Source organism: Myotis yumanensis, unplaced genomic scaffold, assembly GCF_028538775.1.
Source record: "Myotis yumanensis isolate MYYU_CA2020_CCGP unplaced genomic scaffold, mMyoYum1.0.hap1 SCAF_2, whole genome shotgun sequence".
In the NCBI taxonomy this organism is placed as follows: domain Eukaryota; kingdom Metazoa; phylum Chordata; class Mammalia; order Chiroptera; family Vespertilionidae; genus Myotis; species Myotis yumanensis.
This window is the reverse complement of record NW_027223753.1, coordinates 164,832,683-164,857,203: the sequence shown is the minus strand read 5'-3', so window position 1 is coordinate 164,857,203 and position 24,521 is coordinate 164,832,683. Positions and strand designations below refer to the sequence as shown.

General features: G+C 38.2%; 1 protein-coding gene across 1 annotated transcript in view; it reads right to left on the bottom strand.

Annotated features, from left to right (window-relative positions):
* PPP1R2 (protein phosphatase 1 regulatory inhibitor subunit 2) overlaps positions 1-23,336 on the bottom strand; it is a 35,748-nt gene extending 12,412 nt beyond the window's left edge. The window contains exons 1-4 of the mRNA XM_070406523.1: positions 22,919-23,336; positions 3,804-3,911; positions 1,010-1,087; positions 162-256 (exon numbers count right to left, since the gene is read on the bottom strand). Of these exons, the coding sequence (XP_070262624.1) occupies positions 162-256; positions 1,010-1,087; positions 3,804-3,911; positions 22,919-23,043 (406 nt within the window). The 5' untranslated portion in view covers positions 23,044-23,336. The remainder of the gene's footprint in view (positions 1-161; positions 257-1,009; positions 1,088-3,803; positions 3,912-22,918) is intronic.
* Between the last annotated feature and the right edge of the window lie 1,185 nt (positions 23,337-24,521).

Genomic DNA, 24,521 nt, shown 5'->3' with positions numbered 1-24,521 from the left:
TAAACACACATAAGTAGAATTTGAATTTTAAAATGTTGCTCCCAATCTCTCTCATCCACTTTCCAAAAAGGAAAACCATTTTACAATCTTCCAAATAATGGGTTTATTTTAAGCAAAAATTATTAGCATAATGCTGAAAGCAGAACAGGAAATAAAACTACCTTGTTCTTCAGGTGAGAGGTCACTGTCTTCATCTTCACTGCTTTCTTGTACATGAACCTGATACTTTGACTCCGAGCCTTCAGCAGCAGCTAATCTAAACAATCATTTGCAAAGAAATCAACACTCTGATATTCTTATATTAACTCAGTGACTTGTTTAACTTTTGAGTACCATTAAAACATCTAAAGATCATTAACATACTAGCTATAACTTGATGAGGAAAATAAAAAGCAAGAAGAGTGAGATGGGTGTAGAAACCAATACGCAACAAAAAGACTGGAGGGTGAGAAATCAATGAACAGCCAAGAAATAGAGCTTTTTTTTAGAAATGCAATTATTTTTGCCTTCCTCACATTCATCTTTAAAACTCAGGAGGCAGCAATATTAAAAAAACAAAACAAAAAACCACAATCAGTGTACTAGGCTCTGGTACTCTAATCTTTCTGTCACCTGCATACCTTGATTTTAATCTAGAAACAAGACTATAAAAGTTGTTACGAAAAATCCAGATATACTTAGCACATGCTTTTTATTTATACTTGTACAAGTAAAATGCCTTTAACTCTGCACAATTAAAAACAGCATCAGTGCCCTGGCTGGTTTGGCTCAGTGGATAGAGCATTGGCCTGCGAAGTGAAGGGTCCCGGGTTCAATTCTGGTCAAGGGCACATGCCGGGTTGCGGGCTCAGTCCCGGGTGGGGGGCTTGCAGGAGGCAGCCAATCCATGATTCTCTCTCATCATGGATTGTTTCTCTCTCTCTCTTTCCCTTCCTCTCTGAAATCAATAAAAATATATTTTTTAAAAAACCAGCATAAGTGAAAATGCTTTATAGTCATCAGTACTTACTTCTTAGCTAATGTATCTGGGGTCAGGGCTTCAGTGGTTTCTGAATCACTCAATGCATCTTCATCATCACCTATCATACTAGGACAACAAGCAGATTATAATTAATAATGGAACTATAATTTTTCAGGCAGAAAAACAAGGTAAATATAATCCAATTGACTTACTTAAAATATCAAGACATTTATAGCTCTGTTGGTCATCTTTGAAGTTTAATTTTAGTTTCAATTCAATGCAAATATTTAAAAGTAAATGATTAAAAAACAACACTACTGCAACCATGAAGATAAATATTGAAAATTCAAACTATCTGAAAAAAATACTTCGATTATTCCATCCAGTGGGGGTGGGAGGACAAATAATGCAAAACAAACAAACAAACAAAACCATCTCACTATTTTACAATATGTACTGTTACATAACCTGAAGATGAGACAAAGGGATCTACGCAGACATAAGGTTAGGTAAAATAACAAAATTGGACCCTAAAAACCGCATTCAGGAAGTTTTAAACACTATTTAGCTTTCTAGATCTAACCTCTAATGAAATATTTGCTCCCCACTTAATTGCAAAAATGGGCATCTTTAATTTTCAAGCCACTGAAAAGTACATAAAACAGAATTTAGCTATATATAGAAAGATATAAATATATACCTATATATCTATCTATCTATATGACGTATACCTTTCCTGGTTTGCTAAGGAGGCAAGTTAAATAAGTGCTATGGTTTAAATGATGCTCTTTTTCCAAGTGAAGTTGAAATAAACTCATTTACATTAAGCAGAGGACAGAATAATCTATCACTTTGTAGAATCTTTTATAAAAAATCTAGGCTTTGTTATAAAATTTACAGATGAATTATATGTTTGTGTATATGTACACACACACATACACACACACAGTGGAGCAAAAGTAGGTTTAGAGTACACGAAACAGTTTATTTTTGTATTATTATTTATTGTCTTATTTTCCATACAAACAACTATAAACTTACCTTTTTTATTTTTATTCCTCACCTGAGGATATTTTTCCATTGATTTTCAGAGAGAGTATATGGAGGGGGGGGGGGGGGGGGGAGAAAGAAACATTGATGTGAGACACATGTATTGGTTGCCTCCTGCATGTGCCTGAATGGGGCCAGGGATTGAACCTGCAACCCAGGAACAGGCCCTTGACTGGGGATTGAACCCGAAATCCTTTGATATGTATGGGCCAACACTCATCACTGAACAACAATGGCCAGGGCTATAAAAAGCATCTTAAAGGGAAAAAAAAAAAAAAGCTCTTTAAGAAAAAAAGAGCTGGTAAAACTGAGCACCACATCCAGAAAACCTAAGCACATACATCTGTACATACACACAGCCTCAATCATTTAGGGACCAAATAACTTTAGAGACTCTCAGAGGAAGAATATGGGTAAGGTAGAGGGGGGGGGGGGGGGGAGCATATCTACCTGTGGAGAGCAGCTGCAGTGTTGGGACTGGATCAAGCCTCAGACTGACTTGTGGCAAAGCCACATAGAAGTCCCAGCTTGGAGGGCAAAGCCCTCCCAGGACAATTATAGCTAAAAGGCTATGGTTGTAAGCTTGACCAGTCCGACCCTGCAGGCCTAGGTAGCTAAGGGATGTGGGCTACAGGAGTGATGGGGGGTGGGAGGGGGGGTGACTGTGTGTGTGTGTGTGTGTGTGCGCGCGCAAGTGCTGCCTAAATAAAGCTTGATAGAGTTCAGAGAATGGCAACAACAGGAAAGAGGCAGATTTGAAATTCACAAGAACATTTTAAACATCTTGCCTAAATAAAGCTTGATAGAGTTCAGAGAATGGCAACAACAGGAAAGAAGCAGATTTGAAATTCACAAGAACATTTTAAACATCTTGCCCGTGTTTGCTTTGTGTGATCTGACTATAAAATAAAGCTTCAGCTTACAGGCTGTGTCACTGTTTCCTCATCCAGGCACAGTGATCTACCTGGTCCCAACTATATTCTCTTGTGTGTCTTCTTTAATCCTTCACCGCCCCTCCTCAGGTTCACCACTGGCCATGGTTCATCTACCATTCTGATTTACTATATTTTAAATATAAAGCCTAAAAATAATGAGTACAGCTATTTTTTTGAATTATGTTAGATCTAAAGTCTTTCAGGATAGTTATCTCCAACACAGGTAAGTAAGGGGTATCTACTACTTTTATTTTTACTTAATTTTAATTTTCTGTTTCAATTACAGTTTACTTTCAGTATTATTTTATATTGGTTTTAGGTATACAACATAGTGGTTAGACAATCATACTTTACATAGTGTTCCCCCTGAAATTTCCAGTACCCACCTAGCACCATACATATTGACTATATTCCCTATACTGTACTTTCATATCCCTGTGAAAGAAGTGAAGGGATTAAGAGGTACAAATTGGTAGTTATAGTCTACTACTAGACTCAAAATTGCCAACAATAACAATGCAATGATCTAAACTACAATATTATGTAAGTAAAAAATAAGGACACCAAACAGTAGTAATGACCACTTGCCTTTGAATGGGTTAAAAAATAGTTAACATCTGTGAAGTTATTTTCTGCAAAGAGAGTAAGTCCTGATTTCTATTTTGGAAGCAAACAAGCCCAATTTTAAAGTTACATATTAGTTATATTATTACACAAAATATGCAATTGGGTTATTAATTAGCGCTCCAGTAACAAATATAAAAACAAATAAATTCAAATCAGCTGTTATCCAGAAGTTCATATCAAATGCAAAATGTAAACAAGTCAAAAAAGGAATGATGTCTACAAAACATTACCGGTGGTATGGAGTGCTTGGTTCATCTATTTTCATTAAACCATAGTCTTTGTCTGCTGGATGATATGTCGCCAGGATGTTCATTTCATCCCACTTCTGGGATTTTTTACTAAAATTAAAAGAAAAAGAAAAAAATGTTCCTCAAAGCAATAAAAGATAAAAAATGTGCACATCTAAAATTCACAAACATCTAAAAATACGTTTTTATTGATTTTTAGAGAGAAGGGGACAGGGATAGAGAGATAGAAACATTGATGAGATAGGAACAGTATTATAGGCTGCCTCCAGCACATACCCCTATACTGTGGGGATAAAGCCTACAATCAGGGCATGTGCCCTGACCAGGCGACCTTTTAGTTCCTAGGTCGACACTCAACCGCTGAGCCATACCGACTGGGTTAAAATTCACAAATATCTAAATTCCACATTTCAGTTTCTAGTTGACTGCTAACTTCTATTTTTACAGCTCCTTTTTAGAATAGAAACTGATTTAGGAAAAAACCCGTAAGTCATTAAAATAAAATCTTGGTAAATATTTTATAAAATACTTAGTGCCCACATATTAAAAACATATTATTCAGAATCTTCACCAGGCATTCAAAACACACTATGACATATTTAGTCTTCACCTGATCTACAGAATTAAAACAGTAAAAATTGAAATTTATACATTGTTTGATCTCAATAGTTAAGGATTTTTGATCTACTATATATTAGTAACAGTGTGATTAAAAATATCAAACAGGAATTTTTTTTGGCCTAATTTTTTCAGATATCCATGCTAATCAAAAGAATCAGGCTTGCTCTCCCTCCCAGGAGCACACCCACACGCTGCCCCCCTCCTTTTTCCCCACAGGTATGCATCTCATAAACTCTAAGGGACCCCGTGAGGCTTGCAAACAGGGCAGTAATGGGCAGCCGCAGTTCATTCCAGGCAAACTCCCTGAATCTATTCTCAAGGCCCCTTGTTCTCTGAATTCTTAGTGAACCAAAGCAGCCTACCTAGGCTCATTTCCCCAGCCTTTGTTTCATTGTCACCAGCTTTAATAAACGATCTCTAACATTCAAAAAAAAAGTCAGAACATTAAATGATAGGGAAAAACTTCATTAATTTCATATACCACTAAATAAAGATTTAGGTTGCAAAAAAACAAAATTATAGCTCTATTTTTTAATCTAGAAAAATAAGGTTTTGCTCAGAAATGGAATACAGCAGTCCCCCCTTATCTCTGAGGGACACATTAAAATGCCTGAAATTGCAGATAATACTGAACCTTATATATACTACTATGTTCTTCCCTGTATATACATACTTATAATAAAGTTTAATTTATACTAGTAAACTCGGCACAGTAAGAGATCAATTATAACAATATACTGTGATAAAAGTTATGTAAATGTGGTCTCTCTCAATATATTGTATTCATCACCTTTCTTGTGATGATGTGAGATGACAATGCCTACCTAATGAGATGAACTGAGGTGACGAATGTAGGCATTGTGATATAGCATTAGGCTACTATAAGGGTTGCTTGAACAAAGGCACTGTGATACCTGAACAGTTGATCTGATAACCAAATGGCTACTAAGTGACTACAGGCAGGTAGTGTATTAGTATACAATGTGAATACGCTGGACAAAGGGACAATTCACACTGAGGTTTCATCATGCTATTTAGAATGGTGCACATTGAATTGTTGAACATTTTTTTCAAGTCTCTTGGCCGTTTATTTGTATGCCCGCTTTGGGCAAGTGTCTATTCAGGTCCTCTGCCCATTTTTAAATTAGATTGTCTTCCTTTTGTTAAGTTGTATGAGTACTTTATATATTTTGGAAATTAACCCATCAGATGTATCATTGGCAAATATGTTCTCCCAAACAGTGGGTTCCCTTTTCATTTTGGTTTCTTTGGCTGTGCAGAAGCTTTTTCGTTTAATGTAGTCCATTTATTTATTTTTTCCTTTGTTTCCCTTGCCCTAGGCGATCTGTAGGTGAAAATTCTGCTATAGGAGATGTCTGAGATTTTGCTGCCTACGTTTTCTCCTAGGATTTTTATGGTTTCACGACTTACATTTAAGTCTTTTATCCACTTTTAGTTTATTCTTGTGTATGGTATAAGTTGGTGGTCTAGTTTAATTTTTTTTGTACGTACCTGTCCAATTTCCCCAGCACCATTTATTGAAGAGACTCTCTTTACTCCCTTATATGCTCTTGCCTCATTTGTCAAATATTAATTGAGCATAATGGCTTGGGTCAATTTTTGGGTTCTCAGTTTTGTTCCATTGATCTATATGCCTATTCTTGTACCAGTGCCAGGCTGTTTTGATTAACAATGGCTTTGTAGTATAACTTGATATCATCTTTTGATACCTCCAACTTTGTTCTCCTTTCTCAAGGTATCTGCAGCTGTTGAGGGTCTTTTTTTTTGGTTCCATATACATTTTTGGAGTATTTGTTCTAGATCTGTGAAATATGTCATTGGTTATTTTAATAGGGATTGCACTGAATCTATAGATTTAGATCACTTTGGGTAGTATGGACATTTTAATAATGTTAACTCTTCCAATCCATGAACACGGTATATTCTTCCACTTGTTTGTAGCTTCCTCTATCTCTTTTATCAGCGTCCAGTAATTTTTCGAGTACAGGTCTTTTACTTCCCTGGTTAAATTAATTCCTACATTTGCTTATTTATGTATTTATTTACTAGAGGCCCGGTGCACAAAATTTGTGCACGGGTAGGGTTCCTAGGCCTGGCTGGTGAATAGGGCCTTCCTTCATTCCGAGCTGTCCCCCCCTGCCCCGCCCCCAAGTGGGTCAGCGCACACCTAGTGATCCGGTAGAACCCGTCCAAGGACAATTTGCATATTAGCCTTTTATATTTATAGATTTGCAATAATAAAAGGGATTTTTTCTTTTCTTTTCTTTTTCAGAGAGATCATTATTGGTGTATAAAAATGCCATTGATTTCTGGATATTAATTTTGTATCCTGCTACTTTGCCGAATGCGCTTATCAAGTCTAGTAGTTTTTTTTGGTGGATTCTGTAGGGTTTTCCATGTGTAATATCATGTCATCTGTGAATAATGACAGTTTTACTTCCTCCTTGACAATTTTAATGCCTTTTATCTTTTCTTCTTGTCTGACTGCTGTAGCTAGAACTTCCAGTGCTATGTTGAATAAGAGTGGTGAAAACAGACATCCCTGTCTTGTTCCTGTTCTTAAGAGAAACACTTTTAGTTTTTGCTCCTTGACTATGATGTTGATTTCAACGTCACTAATCATCAGAAAAATGCAAATTAAAATGACAATGAGGTATCACCTCACACCTGACAGAAGGGCTACCATCAATAAATCAACCAACAAGTGCTAGTGAGATTGTGGAGAAAAAGGAACCCTAGTACACTGCTGGAGGGAATGCAGACTGGTACAGTCACTATGGAAAACAGTGTGTTTTCTTAAAAAATTAAAAAATGGAACTGCCATTTGATCCTGTGATCCCACTTCTAGGAATATATCCTAAGAAGCCTGAAACACCAATTAGAAAGAATGTATGCACCCCTACGTCCATAGCAGCATAATTTACAATAGCTAAGACCTGGAAACAGCCCAAGTTTCCATCAACAGATAAGTGGATAAAAAAGCTGTGGTACATTAACACAATGGAATACCATGCAGATGTAAAAAAGGACCTCTTACTCTTTGGGACAGCATGGAGGGACCTGGAAATTATTATGCTAAGTGAAATAAGCCAGTCAGAGAAAGACAAATATCACATGACCTCACTTATATGTGGAATCTAATAAATAACATAAATTGATGAATAAAATAGAACTAGAGGCATGGAAACATGGAACGGACTGATGAATCTCAGAGGGAAGGGTGGTGGTGGTGGGGTGGCAGGAAGAGATTAGCCAAAGAACTTATGGCATATATGCATTGCCCATGGACACAGACAATAGAGTGGTGAAAGCCTGTGGTGGGGTGGGAACTTTGTGGAGGGGAGCAATGGGGGAAAAAGGAGGGAAACATATGACATATGTAATACTCCTAACAATAAAGATAAAAAAAGAAATAAAAATAAAATTTATGAATTGTTTATTTCTGGAATTCATTTAATATTTTTGTTTTTAAAATTGTATTTTTAAATTGTGCTGTTTACATTCAATATTATTTTGTATTAGTGTCAAGTTAACAGCACAGTGGTTAGACTTTACAAAGCATTTCCCCCAGTATTTCCAGTACCCCCGTGGCGCTATACAGAGGCATTACAATATTATTGACTATATCACTTATGCTGTACTTTACATTTCCATGACTACTTTGTAACTACCAATTTGTATTTCTTTAAAACTTTTTTAAAATATATTTTTATTGGTTTCAGAGAAGGAGAGATAGAAACATCAATGATAAGAATCATTGATTGGCTGCCTCCTGCACACCAACCTGCTCGATCTCCTACTGGGGATCGAGCCCACAACCCAGGCATGTGCCCTTGCCCAGAATCAAACCCAGGACCCTTCAGTCCACAGGCCAATGCTCTAACCACTGAGCCAAACTGAGTAGGGCCCAATTTGTATTTCTTAATCCCTTCAACTTTTTTCAGCCAGTCCCCTAACCGCCTTACCCTCTGGCAACCATTAGTCTGCTCTCTGTATCTGAGTCTGTTTCTATTTTGTTTATTTTGCTCTTTAGACTCCACATGTAAGTGAAAGCGTATGGTGTTTGTCTTTCTCTAATGGACTTATTTCACTATGCATAATACCCTCTAGGTCCATCCATGCTGTCTCAAATGGTAAGGTTTCATTCTTTTTTATCGTCAAGTTATATTCCATTGTATATATATGTAACAATCTTCTTTATCCACTTGTCTATTGATGAGTGCTTGGATTGCTTCCATATCTTAGCTACTGTAAATAACATTGCAATAAACATAAGAATGCATATATTCTCTCAAATTAGTATTTTTGATTCCTTTGGATATATTCCCAGAAATGCAATTGCTGAGTCTCAAGGCAGTTCCAATTTTTCTTCTTTAGGATCCTCCATACTGGTTTTCATAGTGGATGTACCAATCTGCATTCCCACTAAAAGGGGTCCCTTTTAACCCATCCTTGCCAGCACTTGTTTGCTGATTTACTGATGATAGCCATTCTGATAGGTGTGAGGTGCTATCTCACTGTGGTTTATATTTGCATTTCCCTGACGATTAGTGATGCTGAGCATCTTTTCATATGTCTAGTGACCATCTGTATGTCCTCTTTGGAGAAGTGTCTACTCAGGGCCTCTGCCCATTTCTTAATTGGATTGGTTGCTTTTGGTGTTGTTATAAGAGTTCTTTTTTGTTGTTAATTCTCACCCAAGGATATTTTCCCATTGATTTTTAGACAGAGTGGAAGGGAGGAGGAAGAGACAGAAACATCAATGTGAGAGAGACACATTGAATGGTTGCCTCCCGTATATGCCCCAACCAGGGCTGGGATTGAGCCTGTAACCAAGGTACGTGTCGTTGATCAGAATCAAACCAGGGACCCTTCAGTTCATGGGCCAACTACGCCAAACTGGCTAGGGAGAGTTATATGAGTTCTTTATAAATTTTGGATATTAACCCCTCATCGGATGTACCATTGGCAATTATCTTCTATTCAGTAGGTTGTCTTTTCATTTTGTTGTTTCCTTTGCTGTGCAAAAATTTTTAAGTTTGATGCAGTCCCATTTGTTCATTTTTTCTTTTGTTTCCCTTGCCCAAGGATAGATAGATATATATATATATAAAAATAAATAGAGCTTCAAGAAATGTCTGAAATTTTACTGCCTGTTTTCTTCTAGGAGTTGTATGGTTTCCATCTTATATTTAAGTCTTTAATCCATTTTGAGCTTATTTTTGCATATGGTATAAGGTGGTCTATTTTCATTTTTTTTTTTTTGGCATTTATTTGTCCAATTTCTCCAACACCATTTATTGAATAGACTGTCTTTACCCCACTGTATGTTCTTGCCTCTTTTGTCATATATTAATTAACCATATAGGCATGGGTTTACTTCTGGGCTCTCAATTCTGTTTCATTGATCTGTGAATCTGTTTTTATGCCAATACCATGCTGTTTTGATTACTATAGCCTTGTAGTATCACTTGATATCAGCTGGCATGATACCTCCAGCTTTGTTCTTTTTTCTTAGGATTGCTGTGGCTATTCAAGGTCTTTTGTGGTTCCATATAAATGTTTAAATTATTTGTTATAGTTACGTGAAAAACACCATTGGTATTTTGATAGGAATTTCGTTGAATCTATAGATTTCTTTGAGTAATATGGACATTTTAATGATGTTAATTCTTCCTATTCAAGAGCACGGTATATGCTTCCATTTATTTGTATCTTCTTCAATGATTTTTGTCAGTGTCTTATAATTTCCTGAGTACAGGTCTTTTACCGCCTTGGTTAAATTTATTCCTGGGTATTTTACTTTTTTTGATGCAATTATAAATAGGATTGTTTTCTTAGTTTCCTTTTCTAATACTTCATTATTGATATACTAGAGGCCCGGTGCACAAAACTAGTGCATGGGTAGGGTCCCTAGGCCTGGCCGGCGATCAAGGCCAATCAGGGCCTTCTGGTTGCCTGCCAGGGCCTTCCTTCCCCAGCTGCTGGCTGCTGGCCAGGGCTTTCTTTCGTTCTGTGCCACCCCCTTGTGGTCAGCACATGTCATAGCGAGCGATCAAACTCCCTAGGGGACACTTTGCATATTAGCCTTTTATATATATAGAAGATAAAGATGCAACCAAATTCTTAATATTAATTTTGTATCTGTTATTTTACTGAATTCATTCATCAGTTTTAATAGCTTCCTGGTGGAACTTTAGGGTTCTCTGTATACAGTATTCATGTCATCTGCAAATAATGATAGTTTTACTTCTTCCTTTCCAGTTTGGATGCCTTTTATTTCTTCTTCTTGTCTAAGTGCTGTGGCTAGGACTTCCAATACTATGCTGAATAAGAATGGTGTCTTGTTCCTGATCTTAAAGGAAATGCTTTTAGCTTTTCCCCATTGAGTACAATGTTAGCTGTGGGTTTGTCATATATGAATTTTATTATGTTGAACAGTGTTCCTTCTATTCCCACTTTGCTAAGAGTTTCCATAAACTAGAGGCCCAGTGCATGAAATTTGTGCACTGGTAAAGGTCCCTAGTGGCTGCTGGCCATCGGCCAGGGCCTCCCTCCCTTCCCCCGGCTGCCTGCTAGCATCGGGGTCTCCCTCACTTCCCCCCACCAGCCTGATGCCTGGTCAAACTCCGGTTGAGGGGACAATTTACATACTACACTTTTATTATATAGGATGGGTGCTGGATTTTGTCAGTTTCTTTTTCTGAATCTAATGATATGATCATATGATTTTTGTCCTTCATTTTGTTTATGGGGTGCATCACCTTATTTGATTTGCAGATATTATACCAACCTTGCATTCCAGGAATAAATCCCACTTGATCATGGTATATAATCTTTTTAATGTATTGCTGAATTCAGCTTGTTAATATTTTGTTGAGGATTTTTACATCCATGTTCATCAGGGATATTGGCCTATAATTTTCTTTTTCTTTAATTTCCTTTTCTGGTTTTGGAATCAGGGTAATACTGACCTCGTAAAATGAGGTTGGGTGTCTTCCCTCCTGAATTTTTTGGAAAAGCTTGAGAAGGATAAGTGTTAGTTTTTCTTTGAATGTTTGGTAAAATTCACTTGTGAAGCCATCCAGGACTTTTGCTTGTTGAAAGTTTTTTGATTACTGCTTTGAATTTGTTGGTTGTAATCAGTCTGTTTTAGTCTTAGAAGACTGTATGTTTCTAGGAATTTACCCATTTCTCCCAGATTGTCCAATTTGTTAGCATATAGTTGTTCGCACCTATTTAATATTTTTGAACTGCAGGTAATTTAAACTATGGGAAGCGAAACTGTGGACAAGGGGGAACTACAAATAAGATAAATCTACTTAAGAGAAATAGAAATGCTTTGTAAGTACTTTATGAACACTTGTTATTATCCATTCAACAAAATATTTGCACAACTATTAAGATGTTCAATAATTAATGCCTTAATTACAAATCCTTATATACTCATTAAAAAGGACATCAAAGGTCACTGTCAGCTGACATTTTGTCACATATACAGTTTATCACTTGGTTATATAATTTGAAAATAATACTACTTTAAAAAGAATCAATGTAGATTTTACCCAGATTCAAATCATACCTTCTGCATTTGGTCCATATTGTTGAAGTTTAAATGTAGATAATTTTAATGTTCCCAAATCTACTAATATCCTGATCCTGAAATGCTCTTGGAAAATTACATACTTAAATTTTAACATTATATTCACTTCACTTTGCTCTGAGTCACCTTAAAAATTACATGTGTCTCCTGTCAGAATGGCCATCATCAACAAATCAACAAACGACAAGTGCTGGAGAGGATGTGGAGAAAAAGGAACACTTGTGCACTGCTGGTGGGAATGCAGACTGGTGCAGCCACTATGGAAGGCAGTATGGAGGTTCCTCAAAAAATTGGAAATGGAACTCCCATTTGACCCTGTGATCCCACTTCTAGGAATATATCCCAAGAAACCAGAAACACCAATCAGAAAGGATATATGTACCCAGATGTTCATAGCAGCACAATTCACCATAGCTAAGATCTGGAAACAGCCTAAGTGCCCATCAGTAGATGAATGGATTAGAAAACTGTGGTACATCTACACGATGGAATACTATGCTGCTGTTAAAAAGAAGGAACTCCTACCATTTGCAACAGCATGGATGGAACTGGAGAGCATTATGCTAAGTGAAACAAGCCAGTCAATGAAGGAAAAATACCACATGATCTCACTCATTCATGGATAATTAAGACCATTACAAACTTTTGAACAATAATAAATACAGTGGCAGAGCTGCCTCAAACCGATTGTCGGACTGCAGTGGGAAGGCCAGGGAGGGTTGGGGGACAGGAGGGAGGGGAGTAAGAGATCAACCGAAGGACTTGTATGCACCCATATAACCATAACTAATGGACATAAGACACTGGGGGGTAAGGGAGGGCAGGGGCTTGTCAAGGGCGGGGGGGGGGGGGGAGGACACTTACGTAATACCCTTTGTAATACTTTAAGCGAAAAAAAAAAAAAAATTACATGTGTCCATTCATCGCAAGTAAGCCTGACTTTATGTTCTTTTGGTGCATTAACTCTAAGCAAAGAAATAAAATTTCTTCTTTAAAGAGCTTCTTTTATTCACTCAGCATAGAACTGAATTTCCAACTCATCAAGTTTCAATGTTGTTAGTATTAAAAAAACACTTGATTGAACTAGACTGAGTAAGCACAGCTTGCTTTATATTGATATTTTTGGATGCCAAGTTTCAGACTATCTTATTAGTAATAGTTGGTCTTGTGGCAGGGAAAAAAAAACACCAAAAAATTTAACTGGGAGACAGATATTTAAGGTTTAAGTTCCAGTCACCTTTCACTAGTCCTGTCATCAGGGGCAAGCCCAGAAAACATCCTCTCTTGGGCTATATTAACTCCACATGGAAATTATAATAAAATGGAGTTTTAATAACAGACTTTTTTACTATATAAAATTGTTGAATCAACTGGAATAATGCCTATGAAACCAAATTATAAAAGCATCTTATAAAATAAATATAAGGAGCTTTAATGATCTTAAAATCTAAAGTTTTGTGTTAAAAATCCTGAAACCAGATCTCACTTAGCACCGTAGAAAATGGTTTGAGATAAGGCAATCTGAAAACAAAATTAAGTTGCTTTTGTACAGAATGTCTTCTACCTTTGCCCTCCAAGGCTCAATATCTAAGATCTGTCAGAGAATGAGGTTTCTAAAAAGCAATCAGCTTTCTATTTAACGAAATCTACAGCTTCAGACATTTTATTTTGCTAAACAGTTCCATTACCTACAGATTTCCGTAAATTTAAACAGCAAATGATTAGGTTTGCTCATCGTCATGTTCTATAAAAGGAAACTTACAGTGGAAAGAGATACATTTGTCTAAAGATTTTGTTTTTTAGAAAATATTTTTATTGATTTCAGAGAGGAAGGGAGAGGGAGAGATAGAAACATCAATGATAAAAGAGAATCATTGATCGGCTGTCTCCTGCATGCCCCCTACTGGGGATTGAGCTCGCAACCCAGGCATGTGCCCTTGACCAGAATCGAATCCAGGACCCTTCAATCCACAGGCTGAAGCTCTATCCACTGAGCCAAACCAGCTAGGGCTCTAAAGATTTTAGACAGAAATTATCAAGAAGCTTCTGATTAGAAGGATAATGAAAGAAAAGGATTCACGTTTTAAGAAAAGAAGATTAATTTTGTGAAGAAAGCAATTCGAAAGCAAAAAAGAAGGGAGACCCATGATCCAGTAACTAAATGTTCCCTCCTGATAAGACAAGGCCTCTGAAATGAGTTAAGTTAGAGTTAGAAGCAGAAAAGCACAGCTAAAAGTTGCATTAAACCTATGTAAATAGTCCCACTAAGATTTCCTATTAAGGATACTGTAAAAGAAAACTAGTGCATCTCTATGTAAAGTTCAAAAGCAGGCAAAACTAAAATGTGTAGGGATATGTAATTAAGTGATTACCATAAAAGTCAGGATAATGGTTATGATAGCAGGGAGGAGAAAGGAGACTGATTGGAAAGGGCAGGAGGTATTTCTGAAGTAATGGAAATATTCTTTTTCTTGACCATGATGGTGGTTACAGAGATGTTTGTTTTATAACTTCTTAAGCTTCAAAATATACTTTTCTGTATGTATATGAAATATTTAAAAAACAAACACATATTAACGACCTTGTTGATGCTTCCTAATCTCAAAGTAAAACAGGTTATTTCCTCAATGATGCTAACAATATTGAGTTAAAAATGACAATTTATTGTTATTACTGCTTAGGAGAGGAGAAAGAAGATGGACCTTTGGAGTTTAAAAGGTATCTCTAATTGTGAGGGGGACACCAACATACCTTGTAAACCTGCTTTGTGAGCCAATTATAGAAAAATAACTGTAGGACACAAGCAGAAATGTTTTCTTAAAATTAATGATGAAATTTAAAAATTATAATCCCAGCACCTTAACCCATTAACAATTTTGATTTCTGCATACTTTCAACTGAGTATAATAGATAAGAAAAAGATACATAAGCTTTCAGTATATATAAAACGATGCAACATTTATAAAATACATATACGTACTGATATAAAACCTATCAGTATATGTATTTTATCATAATAAGCTGCTTGTATTTTCTAGTATTTTACCTTTTTTAAAAATCTTCACCTGAGGATATATTTTTATTGATTTTAGAAAGAGAGGAAGGGGGAAGGGAGAAAGGGGGGAGAGAGAGAAACATTGATAAGAGAAACATTGATCAGTTGCCTCTTGTACTCACCCCAATTGGGGATCCAACCTGCAACCTAGGTATGTTTTTCAGTCTTTACCTTTTTAATAACTGCACTAATATTCAACAATAAACTCTTAAGCTAATGTTAGATATTTAGATTAAATCCAAGGGTTTTGTATTTAAAATAAAACAGAAATGAACATTTTTGTGCATATTTTATTCCATGATGTTTTTAGGATAATTTGCCAGGACAGGCATATCTGGATTAAATTTTATCAAGACCTTTATAGTTAACATCATGTTGCCATACAGCTTTTTAAAAAGAGAGGACTATTTGTAATGTCCCCAATAATTACTAAAACTTTGTCAGGATCAGATATTTGTATGTGTGTTTTCCACCTGAGCAGTATAAATCAGTATTTAAAAGCTGTTTTGTGTTTCTTTGCTTATTACCTAATAAGTAATATGAAAAAATATTTATTTTACTTTCTTGTATGAATTGCTTAAATCCTTTGCCTACCTATTGGAACCCTCTTATAAATCTTAAGAGATTTAATCCATATTATACACAACCCAAGGTATTTAAATAAGGTATAAACCACATTATATGTAACCCAAATTTCTCCCAGTGTGTTTGCCGTTTAGTTTAGCTTCCACTAGAAACAGAATTAAAGTTTTATATATTCAAAGCTTCACTCAACTTTAACACAATGCTAAGAAAAAAGAAATCTTTAGAATTATTCAGATCCAAAGATGATAAAAGTATCTTGCAAACACAGGAATTTAAAGAAAGGCATAAAACAATAGGCTCCAAACAATGGTAGGACTTCTTAGGTGGAAAGTAGTAAAGCAGAAGAAACTGTTAGCAGAGTACACTGGATATAGAAATTGGCATCTCTAAAGTTTTGGCAGATTAAAATTAGTTGTAGAGCAACGAAACCCAAGGAGTAAAACTTGAGTTTAATCCCAACAGTATCAGGAACTGTTCCTGTGACTTTCTTTAGGTCTTTATCTCCACTTACAAAAAATAGGGGCACCACCACATGCACTGCAGATCTGCTGTGAGGGTAAAAGCACCTAATGGTTTCAGTTTCTTTCCTCACTCTGGCTGAGTCGTTTTCCTGCAGCCTAAATCTGGTCCAGAAAAAGTCACCACTCTCATTTTTACTTTGATAGCCCATATGATGCCATCTCAAAGACTTACTCATACTTCCTTATTGCTTGTGACTTGCTCCTTTGACAGTTTTAGCCACGCTTGGAGTGGGAAGCAGGATTTTGCTTCAAGGTGTTAAACTTTAATTGCACATTTCAAGAAATGGTTCTTTTAAATGAAGATTCAACTTATGTAGGGTGACAAAGTACACATCTTTGAAGCCTGACACCATTACTGAACTATTAAAGTAAGACTTAACAATAAAAGCAATTAGTAAATAAAACTCACTTTTGTAAAGTTTTACTCAATGAGACTTTAATACATCCCTTTACAGGCAGAAAAGACAAAGTTAAAGCACACTTATATGCCTGGCCAGTGCTGTTCAGTGGTTGAGCATCAACCTATGAACCAGGAGCTCAAGGTTTGATTCCCAGTCCCGGTACATGTCTGGGTTGCGGGCTTGATCCCCAGAGTGGGGCATGCAGGAGGCAGCAGATCAATGATTATCTCTCATAACTGATGTTTCTACCTTTCTCTCCGAAATCAATATAAATATATTTTTAAAAAAGAAATGAATCCAAGCACATTTTTTTTCAAATATAATTTGCCTACATTACTAACCCAAGACTACTACAGAATTTGAATTGAACACAGTAATTCTGAGATGTGGGAAAAATTAGTATTTATGTTTATTTACTGAAGAGTAACATTTGAAGTTGAGGTACTAGGTTAAATACCTTACATTTATTACCTCATTTAATAATTAAACTAGGCATGAATATAATGAATAACTTACTGGCAGTCACAGAACGAATAAGTAGCAGACAGGATCCAAACCCAGGTAATCTAGTTCCTAATTAATTACTAGCCTACACAGTTCTCATAGGATAGCATTAGTAATATTTAATATTAATACCATACTTTCAACAATTCCAAATGCAGTCTCATTTTAATATCTCTGAAAACAGAATATATCTTAAAATAGATGGCATCTTATAAATTGGCAGTACTTTTTTCTTTCTTGGTAGTACATAAAATCATGTTACAGCTTAGAATAAATGGTGTCTTCTTTTTGATGAAATGGACATACTTACTATATCTGTTACATTAGATCAGCAATTTTCAATCTTTTTCATCTCATGGCACACATTAATTACTAAAATTCTGCAGCACACCAAAAAATATATATTTTTTGCCCATCTGACAAAATAAAAAAGGTGTAATTTTGATTCATTCACACCAGATGGCTACTGTTTATGTTGGCTATTGTCATTTTTTTGTTTGACAATCTAAGGCAGTAGTTCTCAACCTTGGCTGCACATTAGAATCACCTGGGAATCTTTTTAAAATCCTGATTTCTGGGCCTCATCCTCTGGAAATTCTGTTTCTTTGTTACTAATGTTGTGTCCCTGCCCCATAACAAAGAAACAATTTCTGGAGGATGAGGCCCAGAAGTCAGGATTTTAAAGAGATTCCCAGGTGATTCTAATGTGCAGCCAAGGTTGAGAACCACTGATCTAAGGGAAAAGAGGTTAGTGCCTCTGACTAAATAGTGCAGTATTGCATTATCTTAAAAATTTTTGTGGCACACTGCTTGAAAATTGTTGCATTAGATCTTAATGAGTTATGTACTATATTCAAGGTATCCTGAAAGAATGGGAATTCCACAATCATAGGAGGTAACAGTAGAGATCTAACTATTTGAACAGTGTGTTGCAATGTACTGAGATCTACCTATTCCTAATTACATGGATCTGCAGAATCTATCCAATTTAATGGTAACTTGAAGAAAGTAGTCATTGAAGATAATTACAAATGCAAAGTATAAAGAGAATATTAATAACAGCAGAGAAATTTAAAAAAAGATAATTTGACAAGAACTGTATAAAAAAATTCTAAAGACCATTCAAAATATGGCATTATATGAACCTTACTTTAAGTGTATATTTAGCTTTGAGATATTATCTAATGATAGTAGTACATGTGTAAATAATATAAACAAACACTTGGAAGTGTATTTGAAATTTTTCCTACTAAAAAGATGCACGATCAAAAAATTTAAAGACTAATGGAATAAGACAACTCAATTCTGGCCTTTAAAAAAAATCCCTTGGTAAGGTTTCTTTTTGTTAAATGAAATGTTGTATTTAACAACTGATGGTGGTGGTAGTGGGAGGGAAGTGGTGTGTGCAGAAAAAGGAAATTACCACTGCATTTTACATGATAAAGACACCAATAAAAAGTATGGTTGAGATTCTGTATTTGCAAATAAGGGTACTTGCTGAAATTCATCTGTAATTTCAAAATAAATATTCAGAGGCACTTTCCTCAGTCTCTCAAAGAGCAGGGAAAAATCTGAGTTGCCCAATGCACATTCCCAGCCGAGGGAAAACAAGGAGATGCTTTTACATTGTTTCAGCTCTCATACTGCAAGTGTCCTTTTGGCAGTATATGTAGTTCCATGTTATTTGCTTTTTGCTAGTGACTTTGCTGTTCAAACTGGCTCCCAGGTGTAGTACTGAAGTGCTATCTAGTGTTTCCAAAAACAAGAAGGCTGTGATGTGCCTAAAGGAGAAAATATGTGTATTACATAAACTTCATTCAGACATGAGTGACAGTGCTGTTGGCCATGTGTTCAATGTTAATCAAACAATATATATTAAATAAGGTGTCATTAACACATTTTGTACCGCTCAGGAGTTTTCTCGTGTTTTGCATGCTATCTGTTAAGGACTGCTCACAAGTGTTCTCGTTTTTCACGCCCATGGAAAAAGGAGCGAATCTAGATACTTATGTAAATTTTGTTTGGTCCCTCTTCATAGAAGAAAATGTTTTACGCAGTACCATACGTTAAAAAACTACTAGGAACTTTAATTGTTTAATTGTTTTTGTAAATAAAAATGTTATAATTATTGAAAACAACACCTAAAGTGCATTGTGATGATTTAAATAACGTGCAGTTTGCCCAAAAATGTGCGGTCCCTGGCGTATGTCTTAGAGATTTCTATGCGGTACGCAATGTGTTAACAAAAACAAAATTTTTTAAAAGTTATATAATGCTAGAGGCCCAATGCACAAAATTTGTGCAAGAGTAGGCCTTTACAGCTGCCTCAGCCCTCACAATCCCTCGCAGCCGCAGCTGCCTCTCAGCCCTGACCCCTGCCCACTGGTCATTCTGGAAGGTCGTTCTGCAGTCTGGTCTAATTAGCATATTAGCTCTTTATTATATAGGATTGGTTGATTAAAATGTGACCAGAGGCTTGCAGAAACCTAGCTTTGTATTTCACCTGGGAGCTATGATTCAGTATTCACTAACTTAGTGTTTGTGGTGACTTTATAGAACACAACTACTGAAAATAACCAGAATTAACTTACATCCCTGGTTTTTTTATATTAATACTAGAGGCATGAAATTTGTGCACTGGGGGAGGGGTTGTCCCTCAGCCCAGCCTGCACCCTCTCCAATCTGGGACCCCCTCGGAGGATGTCCGACTGCCGGTTTAGGCCCAATCCCTGTGGTTGTCGGACATCTTTCTCACAATCCGGGACTGCTGGCTGCCAACCGCTCACCTGCCTGCCTGCCTGATTGCCCCTAACTGCTTCTGCTTGCCAGCCTGCCCCCCCCCAACCACTCCCCTGCTAGTCTGATCGACGCCTAACTGCTCCCATGCCAGCCTGATCGCCCCCAACTGCCCTCCCCTGCTGGCCTGGTCGCCCCTAACTGCCCTCCCCTGCAGTCCTGGTCGCCCCCAACTGCCCTCCCCTGCCGGCCTGGTCGCCCCTAACTGCCCTCCCCTGCAGGCCTGGTCCCCCCAACTGCCCTCCCTCCCCTGCAGGCCTGGTAGCCCCCAACTGCCCTCCCCTGCCGGCGATCTTGTGCAAGGGCGTGATGGTCAATTTGCATATTCCTCTTTATTATATAGGATGAGATTCGTTTGCCTTATACTCTGTTCCAACATTTAAAGTTAGACCACTACATTACACTTACTAGTTTCTGAATTTTAAGTGCATTGTAATTGAGTTATTTATTTTCAGTCCTTTTATATAAAAGGGGGAATATTGGTTGTATTAAAATTACACATTACAAAAAGTTTGCTTCAAATATGTTCAACTATACTTTTGTTTCAGCTCAAAGAGGCTCTCATAAAGTCACTAATATTGTTTGCATGAGCTGTGACATAAATACATAAAAATGTATATTGTACAGCTGACCCTTGAACATTTGTGGGGGTTGAGGTGCCAATTCCCCAAAAACTTTACTAATATCTTACTGTGACCAGAAGCCTTACTGATAACATAAACAGTATTTTGTATGTTATATGTATTACATACTGTATTCTTAACTTAAGCTAGAGAAAAGAAAATGTTAAGAAAATCAAAACTGGGCCCATGCAGTTCAAACCCATGTTGTTCAAAGGTCACTGTATTACCAATATAATCAGTTTCTCTGCTTTACTGCCATGTAACACTGATTATTACTTGGAGCCAAACATCACGAACCTCAATGAATTAGGTAGCTCCTTTTAAAGACAAGACTATAACCCTCTAACTAGAAAAGCAAAGTCGCCCATCTTGTAAAAGGCTCCTTTGGAATGAAACCTGCCCTGATAGCAGCTCCTACAGAAGGAGTAGCCCTATGTAGGTGAGTCAGTCTACTATAGTGACTTTCAATGTAGAAAGATCTGGAGGTAACCCCAATTATGAGGCCAACCCATACATGGAGTGGGGCCATAGGATTTTATGGCAGATCAAAGTTGAGAATAGAAGCTATCAGAGAAAAACAGAAGAAAATTATAAGCCACTTGGTAGCCAAACAAAAAGTTCACACTGATATCTAAAAACATAAATGCCAGTGAGAACTGTATTCCTGCTGCAGGAGAGCCTTCTATAGTTTTTGACTTTTTTTTTTTTTTTTTTTTTAACTATCTTGGTCTTCCTGTTATAGCTATGTTCTGGTGAGATTCTTTCTAAATCCCATCAACCACTATTCCTCATCCCCATTTGAAGTGGCTTATCCCAAACAGAGGTTGGAAAATTGTGTTAGAGAATGTAAGAGTCAAGCATTCCAGAATGGGGGTGGGGGAGCTGCTAGACAAACGAAGGTCCCTTCCAACCCCGAAGGTCATGATTCCAAGCTGTGATCCTCCTTATGTTTTCTTCAAGGTAACACAAATCCACATAAATTTACCATCACCAACTAGTAGCTCCTTTTATAGACCTAAGATGGTCCTTTAAATGGGTATGCCCTAGTTCCAATACTCTTAAGTTTTCCTGAACATCCTCACTTTAACTTTATGACTTTACAGATTTCAGTTACGTTTTCTTAAGCCTTAGTTCCAAAATGTAGCGTCTTCATATTTTTTAGCATTTTATAACAAGCCCTCTAGCACTGCTAACCCAGTGGAATATTTTATAGTACATATACTGTATTGCAATTTTTTTCTTTTAAAATATATTTTTATTGATTTCAGAGAGGAAGGGAGAGGGAGAGTGAGAAACATCCATGGTAAGAGAATCATTGACTGACTGCCTCCTGCACGCCCCACACTGGGGTGGAGCCCATGTGTGCCCTGACTAGGAATCCAACCCTGACCTCCCGGTTCATGGGTCGATGCTCAACCACTGAGCCACCCCAACCAGGCTGGAAATTTTTTTTTTTTTTCCATTGAGCATTGCTCCTTGGGTATCTTTCTCTGTACATAAACATCTCTCTCACTCTCTTTAAAAGGCTGGTATGCTGTTCCATTATACAAATGTACCATAATAATGAATGGACTGTGGGTTGCTTCCAATTATTTATTATTACACACAATGCTATGGGTCAACATCATTTTACACGTGTACCTGTGAGTATGCAAGAGTCGCTGCATTATTACTGGGTTATTTTGAATTGCTGCTTTCTGAACTGTCGGAGTTTAGGTACGTCTTGAAAGAACGAAGGCTAGAAAGCACTCAAACTCCCCCTGCAGATGCAAATATACTTAGCAATAAGTAGCTTTCCATTAACTATAAATAAAAGACTTGGACATTTTTCGTTCCTCTGAGGTGCAGAGACAATGACAAACCAGGACCGGAGACTTAGCGCATAGCACGATGCTTCTGACAAGGTTCATGTAAGGTTGAGAAGGACACTTAAAAAAATGGAAGAAACTGTCTCTTTTTTGGAAACTAGAGTTCCCAGGCCAAGGGTTCCCACGCCAGGAAAATAATTACTGACGAATTTCAGAAACCTCGGATGCGAGATGGAGAAATAACAAACGCTTAACAGGTGAAGCTCTGAAACTTCAGTGTGATTCTTTAATGCTCCCAATATCCGAAAGTTCAAAGGTTATGATGGGTGCTTTAAAAATACATATGCGTATATACTTTTAAAAAAAAAAGATAAACACGCCATAGCTCCTGCCTTCTTTAGGCTCACCCCACTCTCCGGCCGGCCGACCGGCCAGAGGAGACCCGAGCGGCGCCCGAGCAGCATCCTCGCCGCCGCCCGCGCTCGGGGCCGGGGCCGGGGCCGGGGCCGGGCCGGGTCGGTAACCGCCGGGCGACGAGCGGCCGTCCCTGGGGACTCACCTCAGTTCTTCGTCGACACTCTTGCTGGGCTGCTGTTCGGCCGAGGCTACCACAGAGGAAGTCGTAGAGGTCTTGTTCTTCAGGATCCCCTTAATGGGCCGGTGCGAAGCCGTCGAGGCCGCCATTGCCCGCCCCTCCGGCGGTCGGTTCAGGGTCGCTGCTGGGCGTCGGGTCCAGGAAGGAAAGGGAGAGGCGCGAGCCGAGACTCGCCGGGCAGCCGCCGAGCCCGCCCGGGCTGAAGCGGCCGCACCTGCTGTCGCGGAGGCGGCCGCCGGCGTCGTTCCCACGACACAACGACCCCGACGCTTTGGCGTCTTAGCCGACGCCGCGCGGCTGGCGGTTCTTCGCGCGCCCCTGGCCGCCGACACGGCACCCCGGCCCGCGGACGCGGAGAGAAGCCGGCCTACCGCTCCAGCGCGGGAGCGACGCCGACGCCGAAGCCAAGCGGGCCCGCCCTCTCGCGATATCTAGGGGGGGCGGGGCGGGGGCGGGGCGGGGGCGGGGCTAGAACAAAGCCAACCTGCTCGCCCCGCCCTCCCCTGGCCCTCTCCGTGGGCTTGCCGGTACCACGGGCGCGGGAGCTCAGGGGCCGCTGCAGAGAACCTTCGGAGGTTGCTGGCTTGCCTCCGCGCAGAGCTGTACATCTCTCCGAGCACCCTCATCCCCACCACCGTATGAAGTCCATATTGTTATTTCTGTAACTTATAGGTGGGAAAACTGAAGCTCAAAGGTGACATCATTCCTCAAAGATCCTGGGTGACTTTCAGAGAAATAAGTCTCCTCTTTCCTAACACTGAACTCGCATAAAAAGTTGGACACTAGGATAAAATCCTGGAATGTCAGCATTGAAATGACCCTTAGAGACCTATTGTGAAGTCATAGAATATTGACATTTATGAAATCATAGAACATCAGCATTGAAATAGTCTAATTTATTTTTAGAAATAAATTTTGGAGAACTTGAGGGACACAGAGGGGAAATGACCTGACCACCCTGTCACACCACATAGTGCGTGGTCATAGAACTTCAGATTTGTAGTCTGGCGTTTGCACATTTTACCGCATTCTCCTCCTGTGTTGGTAATTCCAAGGAAGGTACTACTGGCAAAAGTTCCTATAATGGTGGTTGATAATGTCTTCCCCCCTAAATCTAGGGAATTCACTTAAGGTAACTGAATTAAGGTAAACTGGGTAAAACAGGCCAGAAGCCTTGAAAGCTATCTAGGTCTTTGTGAAAGTCTCTAAAAAGAAAAACAAAAAACAAAACCCTAATACACTCCAAGTTTTTCTGTGTCTGGGTGTAGATAAAAGATCCCAAGGAGGACTTTGATAAGAGCGAAGGAAAGCTCAAGGCTCTAGGGCAGAGGTGGGGAACTTTTTTTTCCCCCAAGGGCCATTTGGACATTTATAACATCATTTATGGGCCATACAAAATTTCAACTTAAAAATTAGCCTGCTATATTTGTCAAATGTTTAATCAACTCACCCCTAATGCCTTGGCAGGGCCAGACCAAATGATTTCAAGGGCCTTACATAGCTTGTGGGCCAGATGTTCCCCACCCCTGCTCTAGGGTGTGAGGAGATGTGGGTGTCCAGGTTGGGA